The sequence below is a fragment of the Myotis davidii genome, unplaced genomic scaffold, assembly GCF_000327345.1.
Source record: "Myotis davidii unplaced genomic scaffold, ASM32734v1 scaffold233, whole genome shotgun sequence".
NCBI lineage: Eukaryota > Metazoa > Chordata > Mammalia > Chiroptera > Vespertilionidae > Myotis > Myotis davidii.
In genome coordinates, this window is record NW_006285917.1 from 1,569,962 (window position 1) to 1,596,288 (window position 26,327).

The window sequence follows — 26,327 nt, forward strand, 5'->3', positions numbered from 1 at the left end:
TGAACTTTAAAGATCAGATTTATTTGGAGAAAACAAAAAAACCCCATAACCCAAAGGATGGGATTCACATCAAGACATCTCCCAGGTAGTAAGTCTACAGATTACAAATCATTTTCATAGAAGATATTTTTGTACAAATTTTACATGTATCGAGTAGGACATAAATCCCTGTTTTTTTTAATGGGGGACATGGTAGGGGAGTGGGAAAGAACCGCTTTTTTGGACACAACTATTTGGAAGGAGTAGATTTGAAGAGGGCAAACCCTACCTTTTCATCATCTACAGCAAATGGTTAAAAAAACCCTTTCAACCTCGGGTCTCTCTAAAAGCCTTTCCTGGCCATCCAAGCCAATTAGTTACTCAACTAGTATGTTTTTTATGTCCACCGGGTAAATGATTCATTATGCCCCCTGCTGCAGCACTCGTAAACCAACACCCCCGCATAGCTGGACAAGCTCTAACCTAGGACTGATGGGAGAAGGGCTTGCAAACAAGAGACCAAGGTCTCATGTTTCTGTAGGTACCAATATTACCCATAAGGGTTCCACCTACTGAGCTGACAGTACAAAGGTACACATAAAAGCAGGCAAGTTAAGCTACTGCAAGAGAAACCAGGACCTTGTTAGAGTTCTCTCCATTATCATTTATTTTCAAGGGAAGCTAAAAACAAAAAACCACACACTGATCTAGGCCACATTATAAATCCAAACACTGGTGTGGGATTTCAGTGGAGAAAAGGAAACTTGTAGGGGGAAAAAAAAAAAACTAACCCCCACCCCCACACCCGCAAAATTAAAAGCCTCCAAACAAAACCCCCAATCAAGGTCATAAGACAGGCTCCCAGTTGAACTGTCCCTATTCACCCACCGCCCTTACCACCTAAGACCACTCTCATTCTGAGGTGTAAAGGGTCAGGACGAACAGGAGTCAGAAGGCAAAGGAGCCGGGTTTGCTTGAGAGCAGTGATTCCTCATCCGACAGCTCCCCGGGGCGGCCCCAGATGCCGGGGCACCAGGTCTGTGACTTCAACACAAGCTGCTTTTTGGGAGGTGACAGGAAGGAGCAGCGTGAGGAACACAAGACAACAGTCTAAATTTAAAAGCTTCAAGATTTCAACAGAATGTGGGTATTTGAACGTTGAGAAAGGATAATGTTTAAGAAAGGGAAAAACCAGGACACATAAGAAACTTGGGAATTCCCACACCCCTAAGTGCTTCCTGCTCCAGGAAGTAACCATTCATGTGTTTATTGGAGGTCACATCATTTTCCCCTATTTCTGGTTCAAAATAATTCATCACCTCCCCAAAGCTTCTTTTCAAACCACGATTTCCCCACTTATTTTGGTCACCAAGCAGTCCTATTCTTTAGAGGCCTGTAGACTCACTCCCAGCTACCCCCCTGGGGGGTAAAAACGAAGGCATTCCCCCTAGGCTGGCCCCCGTAACTCAGAATTAAATAAGAGAGGGGCTGGCAGCCTCCTGGAGACTGAAACTTCAGAGACTAAACCTACCTTTCCAAGGATAGGGAACTTATTCAGGTATCTGAGAATTCATAAATGCCACATTAGGATAGTAAGAATTAAAGGTACAAATCATCCTCTTCCTCATACCTGCCCTACTGCCCAACCAGATTCCAGACATTGCATCCCTGTCACTGCCATTTTCCTAAATGGAGGCCCCCTAGGCACTAATCACACGGGCGACTGCATGTGTCATAAAAGTGCACAACTTTCCCATTAAAATATGTCTGTCTTTCTGGCTATACTGACGATTCTCCAGTTAGTTCAATACTTTAAAGGCTGCAGCAGCATGCAAAAAAATTTCATTTCATTTCACTTTTTTAAAAAAAGTTAAGAAGTCTCCAGGAGATGTGAGTTTTATTTTGTCTTGTCTGGCTAGAGGTTTGGTTTGCTCTCGAACGTTCCAGGGTAGAGAGAGACTTGGAGAAAACAGAATGTAGAGGTCTAGTCGGTGTAATCTTCTCCCTCGTTTTCATCTTCACCATCCACAGAGAGAGCAGCATACTTGCTTGCAGAACTGAACTTCTGTAACAGAGAAGAGTGATAAAGTGACCGAGGCCTTAAATTCTCACATCAAAATCCAAGAAACAGCCCAGCAGGTGTGGCTCAGTGGTTGAGAGTCAACCTATGAAACCAGAAGGTCGAGGTTTGATTCCCAAACAGGGTACATGCCCAGGTTGCAGATACGCAGGAGGCAGCCAATCAATGATTCTCTCCCACTATTGATGTTTCTGAATCTCTCTCCCATGCTCTCTGAAATCATTAAAAAAGTATTTAAAAACAATTCTAAGAAACTGGATTCTGATACTTCAGTCCAGACCGCAACCACCTGCTTGCTCACTGGCTTTTACTGCAGCGTTTCCACAGCCAGGGGGAGCGGCCAAAGGCTCTTACCCAAGTCACACACGACCCTTCATCTTGAAGGGATGAGAGCAGTGAAAGGCAGAACAGAGGAAAATGCTAAACTTTCATTATGTCAAATGAGCAGCAGGGCCTTATTTCCAACCACTGTTTATAGTCCTAACTGTAAGGGGTTCAACAGGAAAAGCTAAGGAAGCAGAGTTGGGCAAGCCGTTGACACTTACGGAGGCTGGACTTTCTTCAGGTTTCTTTGGCTCAGGTGCAGATCGGGAGTCTTGATCCTTTTTGCCATCTTTCCTGCAGAGATGAGTGTAAGACCACATCCTTAGGAGAGGACTCGCCCCAAACCCGTAAGCAGTTCTGAAGCACTCCACAGGCACCTCCAGTCAACAGGTCTTGATACCTGGACACTTTGTGTTATTTCTAGATTCTCACAACTGTAACTGCTTATAGTGATTAATTTTAGTTTGTTCACAGTGTGAGATCTGGCAATGCCTGGAGAACCAAGAACTTCTTAATTACAAAGACGGGTGCCTAAGCCCCAGACAATAGTTACAAACGACAGGAAAGAGAACACACTTACCTCTCTGACTCCTTCCAGTGGTCTTTGTTCCCTCCATCTCCTGGACCACGGCTGGAGTTCCCACTTTGGCCTTTTGGGACACTCACCCCATCCACTTTATTTTCATCTGCTTGAGTGGAAATGCAAAAATAAATGGAAGGCAAGTAAATAATCACCCTCCCTCCCCTAGGTTTCCTCAGGATTGGAGAAAAATGTGCTCATTATGTACCCAGGGAAATTAAACCTCACCCCAACCCAGACTTCCTTCCTAAGCCCTTCTTCCCACGTACTCTCTATATATAACACACACCCCTCCCCCCACATCAAGATCCACTAAAAAGTTCCACTGTAGGATTACGCCATCATGAAAAGCCAACTGGCAATAAGGGCTATGATGCTGTGCTGAGTGACCTTGGCCTTGCAGATGGTGACATTTCTAATCTGTACTGAGCATGGTATTTTCCTTCCGATTCCCCCGCCCCCTGTTCTACCAGGAAAGGGCAGGGTTCCATGCTTTCTCTAGAGACCACTCCTGCCCTCTAATGGCAAGAAAAGGCAGACAATCTAAGAACCTTAACACAAAACCTGGTGCAAAATACAGTGAAGTTCAGTATTTCATGACTTTTCATGTAGGCCTCTAGCTGAACAAGACCTATTCTCCTTTTGATCTTACCTTTCCTTGCTGGTCCTTCCTCAGACGGTTGAGCTGGAACCACTTTCCCCCCACCGCTACAAGAAAAACGTGTGATCACATCATCAGTTGTCTTAAAGAGAAGAAACATATCACTCTCCAAGCTCATAGAGAACCAAAAAGTACATAACGCTGTGACACGTGAAAACACAGCAACAACAAAAGCATTATTTGAACACTAAGTGCCATGTCCTTTAGAATCATCACCATCACGCAAGGCTAATATTATTCTCTATTTTACAAATGAGGATCCTAAGACTTATGGAAGTGATCCTCCCATTGCCAACATGTGGCTGCTATGGGTTCCGAGTCTAGTATTTGCAGATTTTCAGGCACCAAAGGAATGTCAACTAGCTATAAAACTCTGGAAAATGGAACCATTGGTGCTCAGGAGCCAGCTCCATTACACCACTGAATCCGAACTAATAAAGTAGACAGGGTTAGGCGCTATCTAAGGCCAGCCCCCCTCAGAGCACTTTCTATCATGACATCACAACATTTAAGAGTCTACAGCTGCCCTGGTTGGTCTTGCTCAGTGGTTAGAGCGTCAGTCCGCAGACCAAAGGGCACATGCTTTGGTTGCAGGCTCGATCCCTGGGCCATGTCAGGGCCTGCTGTGCAGGAGGCAACTCATGTGTTTCTCCCACATCAATGTTTCTCTCTCTCCCCCGTCCTCCATTCCCTCCTCTCTCCTAAAAAAAAAAAAAAAAAAAAAAAGAAAAGAAAAGAAAAAGGAAAAGAAAAAGAAAAAATAATCAGTGGAAAAAATATATCCTCCAGTGAGGACAGAAAAAAAAAAAAGATTCTACAGCTAACCAACTGCTGTTTCCAAGCTGACTCACCTTGTAGGGGATTGCTGCTCTGTGTCTGAGCTCTGAGATCGAGCAGGAGGGTTAGAACTTCGCTTCACCCAAGCATTCTCCTTTGGTGGAGGGGCTGGCATTACCTTTAGAGGCTGTTCAGGTTTGGGAGGCTTAGAAGTTGGAGAGTGACAGTCTTCCTCCTTATTGAATGTTTCATTTTCTAGAGACTTCTCACTCTCTCTCCTTCGTGCATCTGTGAAGTCAGAGTGGGGGAGGTCAAATTATCAAAAATAGGCTTATTGTACAACCATCTATTAGGATCTCAACAGAGTGGGAAATGTTCTACGTCCATATTTACTGCTATCATTTTTCTTAAATACAGTCTCTAACTTGGCTCCCAAAATATGAGGAAATGTTTCACTGATTCAAGAGAAATTGGAAAAATGACTCTCCAAGGATAGCCCCTGAACTTTCCTAGAAAAGAAATGAACAAGCAGTCTTTGTTTTAGGATGATAGCTTTTCTAATCTCATTGTTAAAATGGTTGTACTTGGAGAATGATGCGTGTGTGTGTGTGTAGAGGGGACCTATGGCTAGTTTGGCTCAGTGGATAAAGGGTCAACCTGTGGACTGAAGGGTCCTGGGTTCAATTCTGGTCAAGGGTTGTGGGCCTGATCCCCAGTGTGGGGCATACAGAAGGCAGCTGATCAATGATTCTCTCTCATCATTGATGTTTCTATCTCTCCCCCCTTCCCTTCCTGAAATCAATTAAAAAAGAAATCTCACTCATATGTGGGATATAATGATCAACATAAATGATGAACAAAAATGGATCCAGAGACAGGTGGCACTGAACAGACCGTCCAACCTCAGGGAAAAGGCGAGGGGTGGGGGAGAGATTAGAGGTCAACCAAAGGACTTGTATACATGCATATTAGCATGACCAATGGACACAGACACGGGTGGTGGGGGCTTGCCCTCAGGGGTGGGAGTGTGGGGGGACAGGGGGGTTAATCGAGGGGGGGGGGGGCGGAGGGGACATGTAATACTTGAAACAATTAAAAAAGGGGACCTATGTTAAATCCGCAAACCCCAGAAACCACTGATCAACTTACAGGCTCAACATACACAAATATATAAGTAAACACGATACAACCAGATTTATACATTTATGAAAACCCATATAATTTATTTTTTAAATACATTTTTATTGATTTCAAAGAGGAAGGGAGAGGAAGAGAGAGATAGAAAACATTAACGACGAGAATCATTGATTGGCTTCCCCTACTAGGGATCGAGCTCGCAACTGGGCATGTGACCTGACTGGGAATCCCCCTAGTTCATAGGTCAATGCTAAACCATTGAGCCACGCTGGCCGGGCTTATGAATTATTTTTAAAGCACCAAATGTCTCCTCAAAACTAGGAGCTTATTTTGTCAGATTCTTTTTACACTTTAAGCGCAAGCTCTTCAGAAGTAGGGATATAAATCAACCCAACTATCATACTCCTACCTGGGTACAAAGAGGCATTATATCCTGTTATTAAGAGTCTACTCCAGCATGAATAATTTCCAGGAAACTTCTACAGCATGTGGACAACTATTTCCAAATTACCCCAGCCTTGAGCCATGTTTCGAAATGCTCAAGTACAAATCAATTTAGTGGTGGGAGAAGAAGCCTTAAAACAAAAACAACCCCCGCCCCCCCCCGCCAAAACACTGGCTCACACTAAGGCAGTGGTTCTCAACCTGTAGGTCGCAAAAACTTTGGGGGTCAAATGACCCTTTCACAGGGGTTGCCTAAGACCAATGGAAAACACATATATAATTACATATTGTTTTTGTGATTAATCACTATGCCTTAATTATATTCAATTTGTATCAATGAAATTGGGGGTTACCACAACATGAGGAACTATATTAAAGGGTCGCGGCATTAGGAAGGTTGAGAACTGGTGCCCATTTCTCAGATTTTTCAAAGCAGGAGATGTAAAACTAATACCAATCTGAACTAATCCAAATAGAGAGTCCAGGATTGAAATTAACACCCCAAAGTCTCTGCATAATTTGGTTATGAATAGGTTATGGAAAATGGCAATAATATGATACCCACCCTGGTCTGACTTACTTCTGCCAGATGTGGCTGAGGTCCCAGTCTGTGATGACTCACTTCCTGTCCTTGACCGTTCCCGTTCCTGAGTTTCTTCACTTCGCCAGCTTGGGTGTCTGTATACAAAATTTAACAAAATACATATGTTATTTGTTCAGTGAAGGCCACCTTGAACTCATGCTGACCCCCCAAGAATGACCACTTTTTGCACTGGCTAGGCCAGTGGTCGGCACACTGCGGCCCCTTGAGTGTGGCTCTTCCACAAAATACCATGTGCAGGCGCGACGTACAGTGCGATTGAAACTTCGTGGCCACACTCAAAGGGCCAAAGAGCCACATGTGCCGACCACTGGGCTAGGGTTAAGAACATTATCCTCCATTATCTACAACACTGCCCTCCCTACTGAAAATATAATTCTGCAAGTCATTTACAACTAGGCCTAGTTGTCCAGAACATTGTTACAGGTTTCTAATCTATTAGAGCCAATGCCACCTGTGATGACTCCTTTAGTATCTTAAGTAACCAACATACATACAAGTAAAAAAATGAAAAATAGTAAAACATCTTCTCTCTACTTTATCCCTAGTAAATTGATGAGGTAAATCCACCCACTCACCATGGTGGGGTTTTACTTTATATACTAAAGCAGGGCTTGCAAATTTTTCTTAAAGGCCCAGATAAAACTTCGCCTATAAACAAAGGCCCAGATCATAATTTGCTGACTTCTGTATTAAAGTACCACCCGTTTATATCTGTTGCAGGTTAAACTGAGTAGGCCTTTTGAAAAGTGTGAAGGATAGGCAACGATTCTTAACTGGGTTAAACCGGCCATGTACTGCAGACCACCTGGCAGCCCCAGACCATGTACACTAAATGCCGATAATGACAGCCAATAGCATCCACAGATTTCCCAAGTACCCTGGGGATGTAATGCCCCCACGAAGAACCACTGGATTCAGAGATGGGAAATTCATATTGGCGATAACCTCACCTCTCTCGAGGCCGCCGTTCTAGTTTTGGCTCATCCAGCTGACGCTGCAATTTCTCCTGTTCCTTCTGTAGCCGCTCCTCTACTTCTCGTTCTCTAGCAGCTGTGTCAACAGGTTTTGCCCCTCCAAAGATGGAGGCTGCTCGACTGGACTGGGAGGTGCTAGCAGAGGAATCGTCTTCCTTAGGAGTGCTCCGAGGCTTTAGATTCAGTTTGGGTCTTTGGGGGGGACCTATAGCAAATAAAACTCTTAAGTAATAGGTTTTCAAAATTAGAAGCTGATGGCTGGAAGCCGGATTCCCAGACATGGCTTTTACATGGGATTCAGATTGGTGGCCTAGCCAATTCAGCAGAGGAGGTAAGGAGGGAGATTAGAAAATGGGTGGTTTGAATAACCAAGTCCAATCAATCTTTCCATTACCACATCCATGATGTAGTACCAGACTAAGGTAAAGACTAAAAATGGTAAAAATTTACATGATAAAAACAATCCTTTATCATGATTATTATTACCTGGGAAGAAATTTTCAACCACAACAGACTATTACATGAAAGTATCTTGTTCAAAAATGTGGTCTGGAACAGCGGTCGCCAACCTTTCAGACCACATGGACCACCGGTTGACAACCGCTGGTCCAAAGGTTTCCTTAAACCAACGGTCGCCAAACTTGCGGACCTCACCACCCACCAGTGGTCCGTGGAAGATGGATTACTTCAGTAGGTTAAGAGCTTGTAACAATATGCAGGGCAGACTCTATCCAGTCTTACACTCTTGCCCTGTGCATAATATGCATTTGACAGTGACTCACAGGGCAGAGCCTGCAACACTGAGCTTCTGAATACGCTCTACGGGAGTCTGACTCAAGTCATCAGCATTTCTCAAGGTTGAGTGTTTCAAGGAAGCCATGTTTCTCAAATTCAGTGTTTATCCTACATATTTCAGACACACAAAGATAAGAAGAAAGCCTATGTGCGTTCTCCCTCCCAGGAGCAAGCCCGTGCCTTTCCCCCTCCCTTCTTCTCCCACAGGTGTGCATCTCCAAAGCTCTAAAGGACCCTTGAGGCTCGCAACCAGGGAGCACTAAGCAGTGCAGCTCATCCTGGGCAAATCCTCTGAATCTGTCCCCAAGGACCCCTCTTAGTGAGCCAAAGCAGCTCAGCCTAGGCTCACTTCCCCAACCCCCTTTTTAATTTTTTTAAAAAAAATATTTTTATCGATTTCAGAGAGGAAGGGAAAGACATAGAAACATCAATGTTGAGAGAGAATCACTGATTGGCTGTCTCCTGCACAGCCCCTACTGGGGATTGATTCCGCAACCCGGGCATGTGCCCTTGACTGGAATCAAACTCAGGACCTTTGGGTAAACAGGCGGATGCTCTACCCCACTGAGACAAACCAGCTAGGGCTCCCCAGCCCTTTTTTATTTCACTGTCCACAACTTGAATAAATGTCCTCTAACATTCAAAAAAGAATATGCTAAGTTCTACAAAACAGGCTTATTCATATGAAAGCTGTAAGACTGGGACAGTTTTAAAGTGCTAACACCTGAGTCTTGAGAACTGCACACCTAATAGGGCAGATGTAGAAAGGATGAGAGACAACGTTGAGGAGAGAAGCTGGAGGCAGAACAGTGAAGGGCCTTTATGTTAGAAATGCAGACAAAGAGATATCTTTCAGACCATGGAGAGTAAGAAATTTTTAAATATTTTAAAAATTAGTTTTAGAGAGGAAGGGTGATAGAAAGATGGATTTGTTGTTCCACTTATTTATGCATTCACTGGTTGATTTTTGTATGTGCTCTGACCAGGGATCAAACCCCCAACACTGGCATATCAGGGTGGCACTCTAACTAACTGAGGTACCCAGCCAGAGCCCAAGACTAGGAAGGTTTTCAAAAGAAGGAGAATAACCTAATTAGATACTGTTCCAGAAAGACAATTTGGGCCAGTGTGAAGAATGAAGTGAGGCAGGGAAATCTGTTAGAAAAGGGCTAAGGCCACCAGAAAAAAAAAAAAATCAGGTGAACAGCTATTGGGGGAGGGAAGGTATGGCATGAAAGGAACAGGTCAGGAGCCAAAGAGGACCTGAGGCCCACATCTGAGCCTCCACTTTTCTCACAAGTAAAGTGATGATAACTGCAGACACAAATTCTTATAATCCTATCTAATAAAGAGGGAATATGCTAATTGCTGTCCCACCCTCAAAGATGGTGCCACCCGGAGTCCCCCAGTCCCCTCAGTCCCCCAGGGTCAGCCCAAGGCGCAGGTAAGCCTCAGATGGCAGTGCCTGGCTGCCCAGGGCTGCCCGAAGCTCAGGTAACCAGGACCAACAAGGCTTGTGCTGCCAGCAGTGGCAGCAACAGAGGTGTTGCCTTCCCCTGATCACTGTGCCGCCTCCTGATGGGCTGAGGGACCCCCTCCTCCAGTGCATGAATTTTCATGCACCGGGCCTCTAGTTAGATACTTGTATGAGAACTCAGCTCATTGGTGAAAACACTCAATAAATGTCAACTATTATTTATACACTAGAGGCCTGTTGCACGAAGAGATTCGTGCAATAGGCCTTCCCTTCCCTTGGCTGCTGGCACTGGTTTGCCTCTAGCACCTGGGACCCAGGCCTTCACTCTGGCCGGGGTCTGGCTGGAGCTGGCCCCGGGGCCATCAGGCTACGCTCTGCTGCTTGGAGCCTATGTATGCAAATTAACTGCCATCTTTGTTTGGTTAATTTGCATACTCTCCTGATTGGCTGGTTAGTGTACCAAAGGTATGGTCAATTTACATGTTTGTCTATTATTAGGTAAGATTCCTTGAATGAAAAAAGATAATAGCAATGCTTTTAAGAATTAAAGATTTTGTAGAAAAAACTGAAAATGCTATTTTTGCTTTGTGTTTTTGAGGGAGGAGAAAAGACTGTACTGTGCTGGACTTTCAATATGGCTCTGATGACTTCTGTCACCCCACTGTGTTTTGATAGTTGTCTAGGTCTACCTTCCTTAACTGGAGGATTATAGGTGATGATATATATAAAGCACTTAGCACCAAGTCAGGGCTGATAAAAGGTTGTTAAAAGGCTAGGATTGTTTTTTTCCTTTCCAACTTAGTTTACTCAATACATTTTAACCCAAATATCTATATACTAAAGGAAGTTAGAAATACTTTGCTTTATTTCCATTATGTCATCTGTATCCAATGCTCTTTCCATTACACTCTGCTGCATCCTTCACAATATATAAATTCTTAAGGGGTTTGAACATAACTGAGAATTTTCCCATCAGTTTGTGCAGTGGTCTGCCCCATTAAACAAGCAAAAGAAAATGATTACCTCTATCATCACGCCTATAATCATCCCGAGAGTAGTCATCTCTGGAACTCCATGACCGGTCATCACGTCTCTCATATCTGTCCTCATAGCGGTCCCCGCCTCCTCTGTAGTCATCATCCCTTCGGTACCCACTACCAAATGCTCTTCTGCCACTGCCTACCCTGGAATCATAGCCTGTAAATAAATATACCCCAAATTGTAATCATCACACTGGAGGGAAGAAAGGAGTTCTTAAAAAAAAGCAATTTAACTTAATGGTGTTTTATAATGACCTCTATCATAGTCTCTGCTGCCTCTGTCATCATAGCGATCCCGGCCACCATATCGATCCATATCCCGGCGCGGGCCGTCACGATAACTGTCCCGATACCCATCACGGTATCGGTCTGAGTCGTAACGATCTCGATCTCGATCTCGATACTCTGGAGAAAAAAGAGACAAGTAACATTTTTTTTGGACACTAAAGAAACAAGAGAGCCAATTAGGCCAATGTGGTTTGAGTTCGTATTCACTGCTGTATCCATTTTTATAAAAATATGTCACACTATATAGTAGAAGAAGTTGTATTGAAGTATTATTGAATTAAAAAATATTTCTCTAGTAATCCAATACACATTGCTGGGCTAACAATTTAGGAGGAAGTTAGGGGAGAGAAAAATATATGTTCCATAATGAATTTCCAGGATTAAAGATTTAGGTACTAAAACATCCTGTATAATAAAAGCCTAAAATGCTAAGTGTCCGGTCTACCAGTCGGCCGATCAACCAATCAAAGTATAATATGCTAATGATATGCTAAGGCCGCTCAACTGCTCGCTATGATGTGCACTGACCACCAAGGGGCAAACTGTTGACCGTTCAACCAGTTGCTATGACATGCACTGACCACCAGGGGGCAGACGCTCTGACCAGTAGGTTAGCTTGCTGCTGGGGTCCGGCTAATCAGGACTGAGCAAGAAGGGCTGGACACACCCTGGAGCCCTCCCGTGGAACCTCCCCGGCTGGCCAACCTCCCGCATCCCTCCCCACCCTGATTGTGCACCATGCACCTGTGGGGTTCCTTGGCCTGGTTTGCACCCTCTTGCAATCTGGAACCCTTTGGGGGATGTTGGAGAGCTGGTTTTGACCTGACCCCACAGGCCAGGATGAGGGACCCACTGGTGCATGAATTCGTGCATTGGGCCTCTAGTTTACAGTAATATTCCATGGTGTCATCACATCTAGACTATTAAAACTCACTCTACCTTCCTCTAACAGCCTGGCAGAGGCATCACGCCTGGGTGGGGGGCGGAGCCAGGGATTGGGGGGATACGATAGTCCCCTTGCCCAGGCCTGAAGCCTGGGTCAGAGGCGTCAGGCTTGGGTGGGGGGTGGAGCAAGCGATCAGACGGAGATGGGGGTCCCCTGCCCAGGCATAATTCCTGGGCCAGAGGCCTCAAACCTGGGCGGGGGTCAGAGCCAGTGATCAGAGGGAGACGGGGGTCCCCTGTCCAAGCCTGACACCTCTGGCGGAGGCGTCAGGCCTGGGCAAGGGGCCGATCAGGCGATCGGAGGGCGATGGGGGTCTACGAGGCATCAGGCCTGGGCAAGGGGCAGAGCCAGCAATCGGAGGGGGCTGGGGGCAGAACCAGTGATGGGGGGAAATGAGGGTCCCCTGCCCAGGCCTGACACCTCTGGCAGAGGCATCAGGCCTGGGCAAGGGGCCGATCCTGCAATTGGAGGGTGATGGGGGTCAACGCCTGAGGGCTCCCAGTATGTGAGAGGGGGCAGGCTGGGCCGAGGGACACTCCCCGCCCCCTACACACACCCAGTGCATGAATTTCGTGCACCAGGCCCCTAGTCTATAATAAAAGCCTAAGCGACTGTTACAGCGAAATGACCGGTCGTTATGATGCGCACTGACCACCAGGGGGCAGACACTCAATGCAGGAGCAGTCCCCCGTTGGTCAGTGTGCTCCCACAGAGGGAGTGTTGCTCAGCCAGAAGCTGGCTCATGGTTGGCGAGTACAGCTGTCACAGTGGGAGCCTCTTCTGACTCCATGGCAGCAGGCACAGTGGGTCAGGATGAGTGTGAACAGTGTGGTGCCCAGCCCCGATCTGGTCTCCTGCTGGTTGGCGCACTGCTACATCCCCCGAGGGGTCCTAGACTGCGAGAGGGATGTCCGATTGCCAGCAAAGGCCCTGTCCCTTCCCCCATCCAGCAGGCCCTGTCGGGCCTGGCCCCTATCGGGACTGGGCGAGACAGCCCCAATAGGCCTTAATCGCCGGCCAGGCCTAGGGACCCCACCCTTGAACGAATTTCGTGCACCGGACCTCTAGTGTAAGTATAAAACATTATAATAAAATATAATTGGAATCTTATAACCTTGATGCCAAAGATCCAATCAGACATCACTTAAGTTTAGCATGAAAATATATGATACATCTTGTGTTAGCAAAGTTTAGAGGAGAAAGTCAATTCCTACACTGTTGATAATTTCAAAATAGTACAACCACTCTCAAAGTTGTTTCAGAACTATGTATTAAACTATGTATACCCTCTGGGCCAACAATTCAATTTCTAGGAATTTTTCCTGAGCTAATAACGGGACACATGTACAAAAGGAGGTTCATTGTAATGTTTTCTTATAGATTAAGTAAATTAGGGGGCATCCATACAGAGCAACCACAAAAATCTCAGAAATGTAATTACTAAATGTGTTCATGACACATTATTTGAAAAATTGTTATAAATTTTATTTTACACACACATATGTTAATGCCAGAAATTTTTATAAAAACATGTAGCTCAGGTGGCAACTGTGAGTAGTATAACTCATTTATAAAAGGGGAGTAGTGGCTATTTAACTTCAGCCAACTTGCTAGATCTTCCAATTTACTGAGAAAAGCTGGGAACCCACATTTTTATATGAAAAATCTCATCTTCTAAACTTGAACTAACACTTTGAGTTAATCATTGAAGCGTATAGACCAAAAAGGAATAGTAATTTTATTACTGCATTCTTTTAAATAATTACTGCATTTTGCAAAGACCATCATTTTGTCTATGTGAACAAACATTCTGTGATTGTTTAAATTTATAAATTGAAGGACATGCTGATGTTAGTCAAGTAATTATATACAGCAGAGCCTGTGAAATAGAATTAAAAAAACAAACATACAAAAAATCTGCTGTGTGTTTATTTTGAAATACATTTTTAATTTCTGGAGAGGTAGTGAACTCTATACTCAATTTTACTTAGATAATATTAAAACAATTATAAGCTTGTATTCACTAAGAAAACAGGGATCAACAGTGAAGAAAAGAAGCACACCAGTACACTGTTACCAAGACACCCAGGAAATACACAGGTTTTGAGATTTAATATAGATGTAGCTTAAGAACTCCCTCTACCCTCTATCCACAATCATGAGGTGGTTACATCACCATGCAAAAAATGTTATAAATTATGTATTAACACTATATATTGTTTTCAAATTTCTACATTCCCTGCCCCCCAAAGGTTTTGAAATTTATGCCCATTTTGTTACATGGATATTATGATATAAAATAGTCCATTATAGGAGCAAACTACTACTTAGTAAGTTCTTTACTGAAGAGTAAATTCCATTTAAAAAATACAAACATTGTTGAGTATTTCTGTATGTATTTTAATAAAGTTGCATACTTTTATCGATAAACATTTTACAAAGCTCCCGTTGGACTCAGGTGATTGTGTGAAGGTGTGACCCATCCCAATTCCTACCCCATGACGTTCTTTATTCCCCTTCTTTAAATTACCTTTTATTTGCAGAGCAGAGGCCCAGTGCACGAGGGGGAGGGGGTGTCCCTTCAGACCAGCCTGCGCCCTCATGCAGACCGGGTCCCTCGCTCCTTATCACTTTGCTCGCTGCTCCTTAGCACTGCTGCGGAGGCGGGAGAGGCTCCCACCATCGCCACTGCGCTCACTAGCTGTAAGCCCAGCTTCTGGCTGAGCGGCACTCCCCCTGTGGAAGCGTCTGCCCCGGTGGTCAGTGCGCATCATAGCAACTGGTTGTTCTGCTGTAACATCACTTAGGCTTTTATTATATACACTAGTGGCCTGGTGCATGAAATTCGTGCAAGGGGGGGCATGTCCCTCAGCGCGGCCTGTACCCTTTCCAATCTGAGACATCCCTCTCGCAATCCGGAACCGTGGGCTCCTAACCGCTCACCTGCCTGCCTGCCCCTAACCACTCTTGCCTGCTGGCCTGCTTGCCCCCAACTGCCCCCACACCCTGCCAGCCTGATCACCCCCAACTGTCCTTCCCTCCTGGCCTGATCGCCTCTAACTGCCTCTGCCTCAGCCCTGCCACCATGGCTTTGTCCAGAAGGTCTCTGGGTCTAATTAGCATATTACTCTTTTATTAGTATAGATTGTTTCTCTTCCCTAGTATAAACAATGTCCAATGAACATGGGATTTTTGTCTGTTTTGTTCACTGCTTTAGCCTGAACTTAGAACAATATCTGGTATATGGCAAACATTTAGTATTTTTGAAGTGAATGAATTTTGTTATTTTAAAAGGTATTTTTATAAACTTACATTTTGACTGCTTCTAGTGATGTAAGGAATTTTTGTAAAGCAAATTCTCCAAAAATTTAGAACTTAACTCTTGTTTCTATCAATTAGCCTATGGTAAAACTGGTTTCATTATATGCTGTTTCACTTAAAAGTTGCAGAACCTATCAATTATATCAAGTGAGGAATTACTAAATACCACTCTAAACCCATCAATCTTGCTGGAGTCATGTTAATTCAAGTACTTTACTTTGTAGAATCTGTTGGGTTTCTTTATTAACAACAGTCTCTAAAAAAAAAGAGAAAGTAACACAGAAAAAATGAACTTGATAAAAATGAACTTACTGTCTCCAAAACTATCATCACCTCTTCTAGGTGGGTAGTCATCAAAGCTGTCTGTGGCAGGACGGGCCCTCCAGTCTGTATCTGTTTTGTCAGAATCCCGATTTCTATCTCGGCCAAAAGAACGATCGTCCCTGTCTATAGATATATAAAATAAAATAACAAACGAGTCCACAAAAACATTTGCTCAATATTAATTGCATGCGTAGAAAACTCCCTTCAATTTACGTTATTTCTTGCTTATACCACAGCACAGTCACGAAGTTATCACAAGTGCACTCTCCAATTCAACCGAGTGATATATTTCCTCACATTTATTCCTATTGGCTTAATGCTGATCTCTCAACTTCTGTATTAGAAGGAGCCCTGATATATTCATAAATTAGACCCCTCTTGTGTCCAATGTGCTGCTGGGTAACTAATCTATTTATTATACATTTAACACCTATGTCAATCAGGGCTTCTCAATCTCAACACTACTAACATTCTGAGCTGGACAATTCTTTCTTGTGGGGGGCTGTCCTACGCATTATTGGATTAGTCCCTGGATTCTATTATATGTTAGTAGTACTCCCCAGTTGTGACAACCCAAAATGTCTCCAAACATCAACAAATGTTCCCTAAGGGCAAAATCATCCTTAGTTAAGTACTAATCTAGATTAAAGTAGGGCTACTACTATCTACTTCTATTAAAATTTTCTGGGAAAGGACAATAACAAAACAGGAGAACTTGTCAGCTTCCTTACCTTTATCCTGGGCTTGATCAGCAACGTCCACTCGAATTCTCCTGTTACCTAGAGACTGAGAGCATAGGACCATATTAACCAACCTTTTGCCCCATTATGCACAAATCCTATGAGTGACCTTGAACATCTGGGCATAGCAGAAGCACTGGGGGAAGGAAGATAAAGGAAAAACATTGTAATCTCCCCAACATTCCAATTTGTTGGCTAAAGAATCCTTTATAAAGACTTGAAAACTTAGTTAAGTTGGGCTTAAATGATGTCAGGTCAATTAACTTATTTTTATAAAGATAAATTTCACAGAATAGAGTTAATTTAACTTTTGAACTATCAAAGGCAATTTAATACCAAGTATAGTAAGTTAAAAATAATCCCCAGACATCTAAACAAAAGACACATTTGGGTCCAGAGTAATTATTCATTCAAACATTTACAGAGTGCTTACTATGTATCACAAAGTTGCTTAAAGCATGGTCTCTGTATAATCTTAAATTCTTCCACTTAATATTACCTTTGGGTAAATCAGTTCTTCCAGGATACCCTCTGATATCCCTTGCCCACATCATTATTTATATACTTTGAACCCAATTAATTCTACTGCTGATTTTTCCTCATTTCGCAGTAGAATCTACAGTTGAAGAAGGATAACAGTGAATTTTAGTTAAAAATACCCAGAATTATATTAAATACCACTATAATAAAATCTCTAAATACACATCAGTTCCTTAATTTGGACCATGACAACATCTTAACAGTTAATCCAGCAAACTTCAGATAATTACATGCTATTCTTTTTTAAAGAAATTATCTTTATTATTCTTTAGATGTTATTATAGATGTCCTCCCTTTCCCTCATTGACCCCCTCCACCCAGCACCTGTTCTCCCATGCTATTCTCTTAAAATCCAGACTGAGAAGTTAAAAATTAGTAATATTAATAAGATCTAGAAAAGGATCTGAGAAGAATTATTTTGGAATAACTTCAGCTTTTCATATATTTAACTATATAAGTGAATTTTTATTTCTAACTAGCATTTACTTCAGATTATCAGTGGTACTCAATTATGAGGTAGGAAAGTATTTTAAGAGGTGTTGGTTTTAATCATGTCAAATGGCAGATCTGGAACATAGAATCATGGCACAAATGGCACTGGAAACTGCCTTTTCAACAAATAATGAGGGATATCGGGAATTAAGAGAAAGAAAAAAAAAGTATTTTTTTTCTTTCCAGATATAATTAGTTTGATTTCTGAAGTCACTAGAAGTAAAAAGAGAAGTTTCAAGATTACAGACTCCATCACTAAAAGGTAAATAAATGCTTCAGTATCCTGCCTAAGAATCACTACATAGCACCAATCATGTAATAACTGTATTACAATTAGATTTAATCTCTATTTCCCTCTCATGTATTAACAGCTGAATCTCCTCTCCCTACTTAACTGCCAATTTGTCTGGATAGAAAAACATCTATGGGCAATGATAAAAAGCAGGACTGAATGTTTACTGTCATTCTTCTGTGAAAGATTCCTAAGAGCATGTATTTATTACAAAGGACGTTTGAATAAGAAATGTTTCCGAACCCTCTTAAAATTATAATGAAACACCATTACTTCCCTGAAATGAGAAAATGCCTTTTAATACTAAACTGATTAATATGGTTTTTCTATTGGTTTGATTTGGTCAGATTACTTTGAAAAAGCAAAGCCACCAGAGCTAAGGCAAAGCTATGAGCGAATGTGAGATTCTATTGAAGACTTGGTGTGGTGAATTTCTTCCACAATTTCTCACCCAAGTACCTCCCTAAGTTATAGGGGCCTGTTGATCTTGCTGAAGTGTGGTGTGACTTTTAAGTGTTACATTGTTAAATAACCCAGGCTTTTCTTTATAGATATTCTGGGAACCTTTGAAACAGTTACTGACCCAACATAAAAAAATACCAGTTTGATAAACACTAGATTTGTCATCTCCCACCCTTCAAACTCTCCACCCTTATTTTCTTTACCTCTTCATTGAGGCTCAGGGCATTGAACAAGGAATCCAGGTCCTCGAACTCAGCATAACCAAAACCTTTCAACCTCTCTGGATTGCTGGGTTCACGTGGTAAACGCACTGCACTGATCTGAAGTAAACAAACAAACACAACAAAACAAAAAAACAACAAAAAATGTTTCACAAATCAATGTTCTGGTTCATTTGCCTCTTTTGACCACCATACATTATTATATACAATAAAATTTTTTGAATACAGAAGAACCTGGTTGTCAAGCAAGAAACCATTGCAAAGGGATAGAAGACAGACTTCATTGTATACCCTATTAAACCTCTTCAACTTGAATATAAATTTAACTCTTAAAAAAAAACAAACAACACTAAACAGAAACAACACGAGTGCAGTGTATTCCTTGTATCGCCCATTCCACAATTAGCTTATTTTAGTCTTTAACTCAATTATTGCCAAAAATTTTCTGGGCAGTGTATTTTGCGGAAACCTTACTTATCTGAGAACTACTGTCTTCATACATTAACAAAATTTGATAGAATCAAACACTGGATTGTAAACTCCCTCATCCCTAACCCTTCTGTTGAATTCTGAGATGGCAAACCACTCAATTTTTACTCTTTGAAGCACAAGAAAAAATTCACACTGACCTAGTTTTAATTTGAGGTTAACTTGTGTTTTCTGATTGTAAATGCAAAATTTTTTCCTTTAATGTTTCATAAAACAATCCCTGGCACTATTTTTTATTTAATAATTATTTACAACAGGTTAAGCCCTCTATATGTCCAATTTTAAGATCGATTTCAAATTCTTTTATTTTCCCACCATCTCCTCTCCATCACCCACATCTCTTTTCCTTACCCTTTTGATTTACTATATTCAAGTTTATCTTCTGGACCAGTGATTTGATATTTATTCTGGTGTCTGATATATAAATTTTATTATAGTCTTTTAAAAATTCTAGTTTAATTAAACTCATGATACAGTAGAAAAAGGAACAAAACGTGAAAAGGGAAGTAGTTAAAGACCAGTTCCTGAGCATAAAGGTGAAAAGCCTGAATAGACCAGAGATTTTATCCAACATTCTAGAGAAAGAGGCCACTAGAGAAAATCAAGAACAGGTCAACCTTTTAGTTGGTCTACATTATTAAACAGAGAAGAAAATTTGTAGATGGCAGTCAAAAATAATCACATCAATGCCTGGCCAGTGAGGCTCAGTGTTTTGAGTGTTGACCTATGAACCAGGAAGTGATGGTTCAATTCCGGGTCAGGGCACATGCTTGGGTTGCGGGCTTGATCCCGAGTAAGGGGCGTGCAGCAGGCAGCGATTGATAATTCTCTCTTATCACTGATGTTTCTCTCTCCCCCTTACTTTCTGAAATCAATAAAAATGTATTAAAAAATATAATCACATAAAAAAACCCAACTACAAAATAGGAGGGAGCAGCTGCTTTTAAATATTTTCTCATTGGCAAAGACTGGAGAAAAACCTAATAGAACTAAAACCTGCTGCTCATTGTTTCATTTTTTTAAGTCCTTAGTATTTTTTTAAAAATATATTTTATTGATTTTTTACAGAGAGGAAGGGAGAGAGATAGTCAGAAACATCGATGAGAGAGAAACATAGATCAGCTGCCTCCTGCACATCTCGTACTGGGGATGTGCCCGCAACCTAGGTACATGCCCTTGACCGGAATTGAACCTGGGACCTTTCAGTCCGCAGGCCAACGCTCTATCCACTGAGCCAAACCGGTTTTGGCAAGTCCTTAGTATTTTTTAATCAAAGTTTGAAAAAAGAACTTCTCAGGACCTCTATACTCTAGAACAGCGGTTCTCAACCTGCAGGTTGCGACCCCTTTGGGGGTCGAAGGACCCTTTCACAGGGGTCGCCTAAGACCATCGGAAAACACATATATAATTACATATTGTTTTTGTGATTAATCACTATGCTTTAATTATGTTCAATTTGTAACAATGAAAATACATCCTGCATATCAGTTATTTACATTACGATTCATAACAGTAGCAAAATTATAGTTATGAAGTAGCAACGAAAATAATTTTATGGTTGGGGGTCACCACAACATGAGGGACTGTATTAAAGGGTTGCGGCATTAGGAAGGTTGAGAACCACTGCTCTAGAACTTTCTAGACCAGCATTTTGAAATATACCATTAAGAAGAGATGAAAAACCACCATTTGCGATAACATTGATGGACCTTGAGAATATCTTGCTAAGCGAAATAAGTCGGTCAGAAAAAGCTAAGAACCATATGACTTCACTTATATGTGGGATATAAAACTGAAACAGAAACAGGCAACTGTATGATGGTTACTAGAGGGAAGGGGAGCGGGATAGTAAAGGGTAAAAAGGGCCAAATATATGGTGATAGAAGATGATCTGATTTGGGTGTTGGGCACACAATGCAACATACAGATCATATATCATAAAAATGGACGCTTGAAGCTTATATAATCTTATTAACCAATGTTACCCCAATAAATTTAATAAAAAATACTTATCTTTAGCTTTTAAAGCAAGCAAACTTTGTTAATATAAACTATACTAATACATCTGCTAAGTGAAATATGTTCTCACAAAAAATTAGTAATGTTGATGTAAGCCTGAATGTCATTAACAGAATGGCCGAGTTCAGAGAAACTTTCTACCGTCTAACATTTAACAGGGTATCTCACGTTTAAGTTTCTTAATGAGAAGGGGTATAGGTTTGAGAGACTCTCCCTGTATCAATAAGGTACTGTTAATTTTTCTATGATTGTCCAATGGTGTTGGATGAGAACATTCTCAGCCAAAGAGCCTAAACATTTAATTATACACCTGCTTCTTCCAAGTCTAGACACAATCTTAGAATCTTTCTCAACATAGAAAATCAGAGAAGTCACTGTCAATAATGCTATTTTTCGTATCTAGTTAATTGCCTAAACTTTTATTTATTTATTAAATATATTTTATTGATTTTTTACAGAGAGGAAGGGAGAGGGATAGAGAGTTAGGAACATCGATGAAAGAGAAACATCCGCTGCCTCCTGCACACCCCCTACTGGGGATGTGCCTGCAACCAAGGTACATGCCCTTGACTGGAATCAAACCTGGGACACTTCAGTCCACAGGCAGACGCTCTGTCCATTGAGCCAAACCAGTTAGGACTGCCTAAACCTTTAGACTTACATTTAATCCTCTAAAGAATTCCTTAATGGAGTCTTCGGTTACATCATAGGGCAGGTTCCCTAGAAAAGCAGTGTAGGGTGGCGATTTGGGAAGACGGCTCCTGTCAATATTGGGTTCCCGAGCAGCCCGTGGAGCAGTGGGCAGGATGGAACGGTCAATTGGAGGTGCCCTATACACATCATCATCATTACTGTGCCAAGTGGTTGAAACTAGAATAGAAAAGTGGACATAAGTTAGAGGAAACTTCCCTCACTGCCATTGTAGAATAAGAGGACCTATGCTAAGTGCCAAGCATTAAATAAGCTACCCCCCAAGAAAGAAACGGTAATATTACAATCAGAAAAACAACACAAAAAGACTCACGTCTATTTGTTTCTAAGTATTTCAAGGCCCAGGCTTTAGTTAACAGAATCATGGTGACTCTTATTCTTTATGTAGCAAAGAGAAAGAGAGAATATCAACTATTTATGGAATATTACTATGTGCTAGATATGTCATATTCATTGCATCCCATCTTATCTTTTTAACAATCCTGTGAGATTGTTCCCCATTCTAAAGAAGGAAACTCAGATTTTAGGAAACTAAGGTCACACAGATGGTAGAGCAGTAGCTGGTAATCCTTGTAGAGCTAGGATTCCGACCTGGGTCCCTCTCACGCCAAATGTATTTAACCACTATGAACAGCTCTCATTCTAGCCTTTCAGTTAAAGAAAGTATTTTCTTCATGGTTTATCCTCCCTTTATTTAAAAAAAAATAAATAAATAAAAATTAATTCTGTCCCTATAGCATTGCCCATGAATTTGCACTTCAGGTATCAACACTTATGGAAAGTACAATCTATGAAATTATGAAAATAGGTTACAAGAGAAAAATTATTCTTCAGTCTACAATGAAAGCTTTTAGAAAAACAAAAAACATGGGTAATCAGATTTATTTCATATCCAATTATATGTAGCTCCTGCCTAGTCCTTGAAAGTATAAAACTTATCTAAATGACATCCTATGACTCTGCTATATTTCTCCACCATAGTTACTACTCCTATACCCTTTTATTAGACCACTTTTATTTACCCAGGGACACTGTGACTTCATCATAACAGCTCCTAAAATGAATTTCCTTGACTCTGAGTATAAGCAGCTTATAGATTACATTGCAATATTCTTTTATGAGAACATCATAGAAGTTTAAACCTAAAAGGAAACAATCTAGTTCTTACTTTTCAAATGAATGACTTAAAAAGGATAGTACCTTAAGAAAAATTTGTTCACGCAAGAGCCAGAACTAGCTTTCTTGAGTCACAACTTTAGTCCCTATTACAAACTCTCAAAGCCTAAACCTAACATTCCATAAAATACATAAACATAGTATTTCAGGTTCTACAAAATGAGTTCTTTCAAATTACAAGTGTGAACCACTATTATGGAATAAATTTTGTCTAGGAGATAATGAAAAAGGAAAATTACCATCTCCTTCCAAGTCGTCTGTTTCATCGGCCCAGCTGACTGGTTTGGGGACATAAGTGCTTCCCCCACCAGTCCCTCCATCCTCAGCCAGAAAGTCTGTTAGGGAGATAGTCTTCCCCTTCTTATTCTTCTTTTTTGCTGTTTTAAAAAGGGCAGAAAGATTATTCATCAATACCTGGGTATTTACAGGGTTATACAATGTACTACTGTTAAACATATTTATAAAAAAAGCAACTGGCTGGTGTGGCTTATTAGTTGGTTGGGCATTGTCCTATGCACCAAAGGGTTGCTGGTTTAATTCCCAGTCAGGGCACATGCCCAGGTTTCAGGCTTGATGCCCTGTAGGAGGTGTGCAGGAGGCAGCTGATCCATGTTTCTTTCTCTCTCCCTTTCAAACAAAACACAACACAACACACAACGCAACATAAAGGTTTATCAAAGGATTGGATGATGGCATTTATATGAATACTATGCATATGTAAATAAGAAAACACAATATACTGCACAGAAAGCCGAAAGAGTGAAAAAAAAGAAAGGTTGCAGAATACATATTATTTAAGTCCCTTTGTTTAAATACACATTATTTTTATGCATGAAAAAGGGTCTAGAAGGATTTTCAAGTGTGCCTTATGTGGAGAAAGGCTGGGATGAGGGCAACCTTTTTATTCCCTATTCTATTCACTCATATAATTTGAGATTTTTAATTTAGCAACTACTTGCATTTTAAACAGGTTACAACATTTGTTGTTCCTGGGATACAAATAAATAAAAACAAAATTCCTATCCCTGTAACATTCTGTATGACACTTATTACTGTTTACTTTATTAAAAAAAAAGATGTTTTTATTGATTTTTGAGAGAGAAGAAGGGAGAGAGAGAGAAACATTGATGAGAGAGGAACATCATCAATTAACTGCCTCCTGCATGGTCCCTACTGGGTGCGGATAGAGCCCACAGGCTGAGCATGTGCCCTGATTGGGAATTGAACTGGAGACCTCTTGGTTCCTGAGTTGACACTAAACCACTGAGTCACACCCACTGGGCTGTATGACACTTTTGAAGATTGTCTGATACTTACAAAATAACCATGTGAGGTAGGAATCACTGCTATAAAAATTTACAGAAAAGAAACAAAAACTCGGAGACAAAACAACTACTCCGAAGTTACAGAGCTACTGGATGGCAGACCCAGAATTAAAGCCAGGGTTGTGCATACCAAGTTTTGGGCTCTTCCCAAAGAGGCCCAGCCTCTAAGCAGTTCGTTGTTAGTTCCATGGTAGGTTGTAATAATCATGGTAACATGTTGTGCTCACTGTCATTTGAAAGTGTTAAAATGATAAGGTTCATATACATAGCTGGACCTCTCCACCCTCTAGAAAAAAAATTTATCTCCTCCCCTACCTTAACACTACGTATGAAAACGAGATATTATACTAAAGGGAGTAACTAAGAAATCCCTAAGAATCAACGCATTTAAATGTTTTCCAGTCATGAAATCTTCAAGAATCTCCAAGACTCCATTTAGTGGACTGACCTTGGCTCTCTGACTATCTAGTCCTCGGCACTTCCGAGATGGCATCAATCAATAGCTAATGCAGAGAGCTGAAAGGACTAAGTTAAGTTCTAGAACTGGCCCCCGAGAGCAGTCACTACATGGTAAAAGTGAGAAGCTTTGTTGTAACAAACATCAGTTTCATGGCTTTTATAGCCACGAGTTCATCCTCCATGTTCCAAATCTCCAATTTTCAATCCAAGAAAAATCTGTAACTTGATGTACCATTTGCTTAACTAAAAAGAGTGCTCTCTCACTTGGTATCTGCCTTTCCTTAAAGTCCAACTTATTCCTATAAAGTCCTGTTTGCGATGAATGTTATGAACAATCTTTTGGACACAGCAAGAACTCGAAGTATTATGGTCTCAATGTGCAAACCAGATGAACTTGGCTGCAATAATACAGGGAAAGATGGCCTTGAATGTGAAGTTTCCATGCTTCTCTCAAGTGAATTAGTACTATTCCTTCTCCAAAAGTATAATTTATGATCAACCAGGTTATACTGGATCTGTTTTATGCTTCCAAAGAAAGCAGTTATGCAGAGGTTGGGTACTATAGCAGTGATACTGCTCCTGGCTCATATGCAAAAGCCTAGGGAAAAGTTTAAAAAGCTAATCTGAATAAGACATAAAGCATACCTGTGAGGTAGAAAACTTATAGTATATAGGCTTACTTTAGCTTTCTCTATGTCCTCTAGTTCTAATACACTGTCTGGGACTAGTAAGATACTAGCTAGAGCACCTTACCCCACAGGACTTAATCTAGTGTCATCAGGTATGACCAATTATTAACCTGTCTGGTTATTGGAACAATAAAAATAGAACTAGTGGTTCGTCCAAGTTCAATATAAGATTAGTAAGAATTTGATTAAGGTATCCCTTTCCCCTTTGTTCTACATACATATCTAATAAAACTGCAGAATCTGAAACTAACTTGCCCTTTGGCCTGATTTTGGCTTAAATCAACTTTCTCGATCAGGATTTCTCAACTTTTACCTCTTGACTCTTGACAAACAAGTCTCCTTCAATGTTATTTGAAATTCCAAAAATAATAAGCAAAACAAATTACTAAAAAATATTAAAGCACTATTGTAGAATGCCTTTTCAAATCATACATCTCCATTTCCCCTGATTTTGTCACTGCCCACTCTAAAAATTTCTGGTTGAGAAATCCATGTTGGATGATGACAGATTTCATTTAATTCAGGAAAAATTCTTTCATAAGGTTGCTAACTTGTTTCTTTAAATCTAGCAGAACTGACTCAATCACAATATAAGCAGCAGCTTTAAAGAAACTAGCCTTTAAATAGCAAAATCAACAAATCTAAAGTGCGTGCCAATGTTTGCTTCACTCTATTTTACTCCCCAAACTGAGAAACTATGTTCTCTAAATCCTGTGCCCTTTGCTCCGCCAATATCTAGGCCCACAACATGTTTAGGGTTTCAACAAAGTTCTCCTCTTTATAAAGTAAATCATTGTTTTTAACACTCAAGGTGATCAATCCCTTGCTACAATGATCCAACTGATCTACTGAACTCTCATTTTTCTTTAATCCAATTGGTTAAAAAGTTAAACCAACAACCTCACAAAACAAGCCCCAATTTAAGACCAAACCCACATGGGCTAAGGGGGGGGGGGGGGGG

At 41.2% G+C, this 26,327-nt stretch overlaps 1 protein-coding gene across 4 annotated transcripts in view; it reads right to left on the bottom strand.

Annotated features, from left to right (window-relative positions):
• Window positions 1–26,327, bottom strand: part of EIF4B (eukaryotic translation initiation factor 4B) — a 32,418-nt gene continuing 6,091 nt past the window's right edge. Inside the window, exons 2-15 of one of the 4 annotated variants that reach the window (XM_006757030.2) lie at window positions 23,133–23,270; window positions 21,668–21,876; window positions 18,481–18,597; window positions 16,483–16,537; window positions 15,740–15,874; window positions 11,128–11,277; window positions 10,856–11,029; window positions 7,537–7,765; window positions 6,563–6,660; window positions 4,476–4,689; window positions 3,616–3,671; window positions 2,964–3,072; window positions 2,605–2,677; window positions 1–2,044 (exon numbers count right to left, since the gene is read on the bottom strand). In XM_006757030.2, the coding sequence (XP_006757093.1) occupies window positions 1,964–2,044; window positions 2,605–2,677; window positions 2,964–3,072; window positions 3,616–3,671; window positions 4,476–4,689; window positions 6,563–6,660; window positions 7,537–7,765; window positions 10,856–11,029; window positions 11,128–11,277; window positions 15,740–15,874; window positions 16,483–16,537; window positions 18,481–18,597; window positions 21,668–21,876; window positions 23,133–23,270 (1,838 nt within the window). In that variant the 3' untranslated portion in view covers window positions 1–1,963. Of the gene's footprint in view, window positions 2,045–2,604; window positions 2,678–2,963; window positions 3,073–3,615; window positions 3,672–4,475; window positions 4,690–6,547; window positions 6,661–7,536; window positions 7,766–10,855; window positions 11,030–11,127; window positions 11,278–15,739; window positions 15,875–16,482; window positions 16,538–18,480; window positions 18,598–21,667; window positions 21,877–23,132; window positions 23,271–26,327 lie in introns of all 4 variants that reach the window. The other 3 variants (XM_006757028.2, XM_006757027.2, XM_006757031.2) reach the window with 3 other exon arrangements.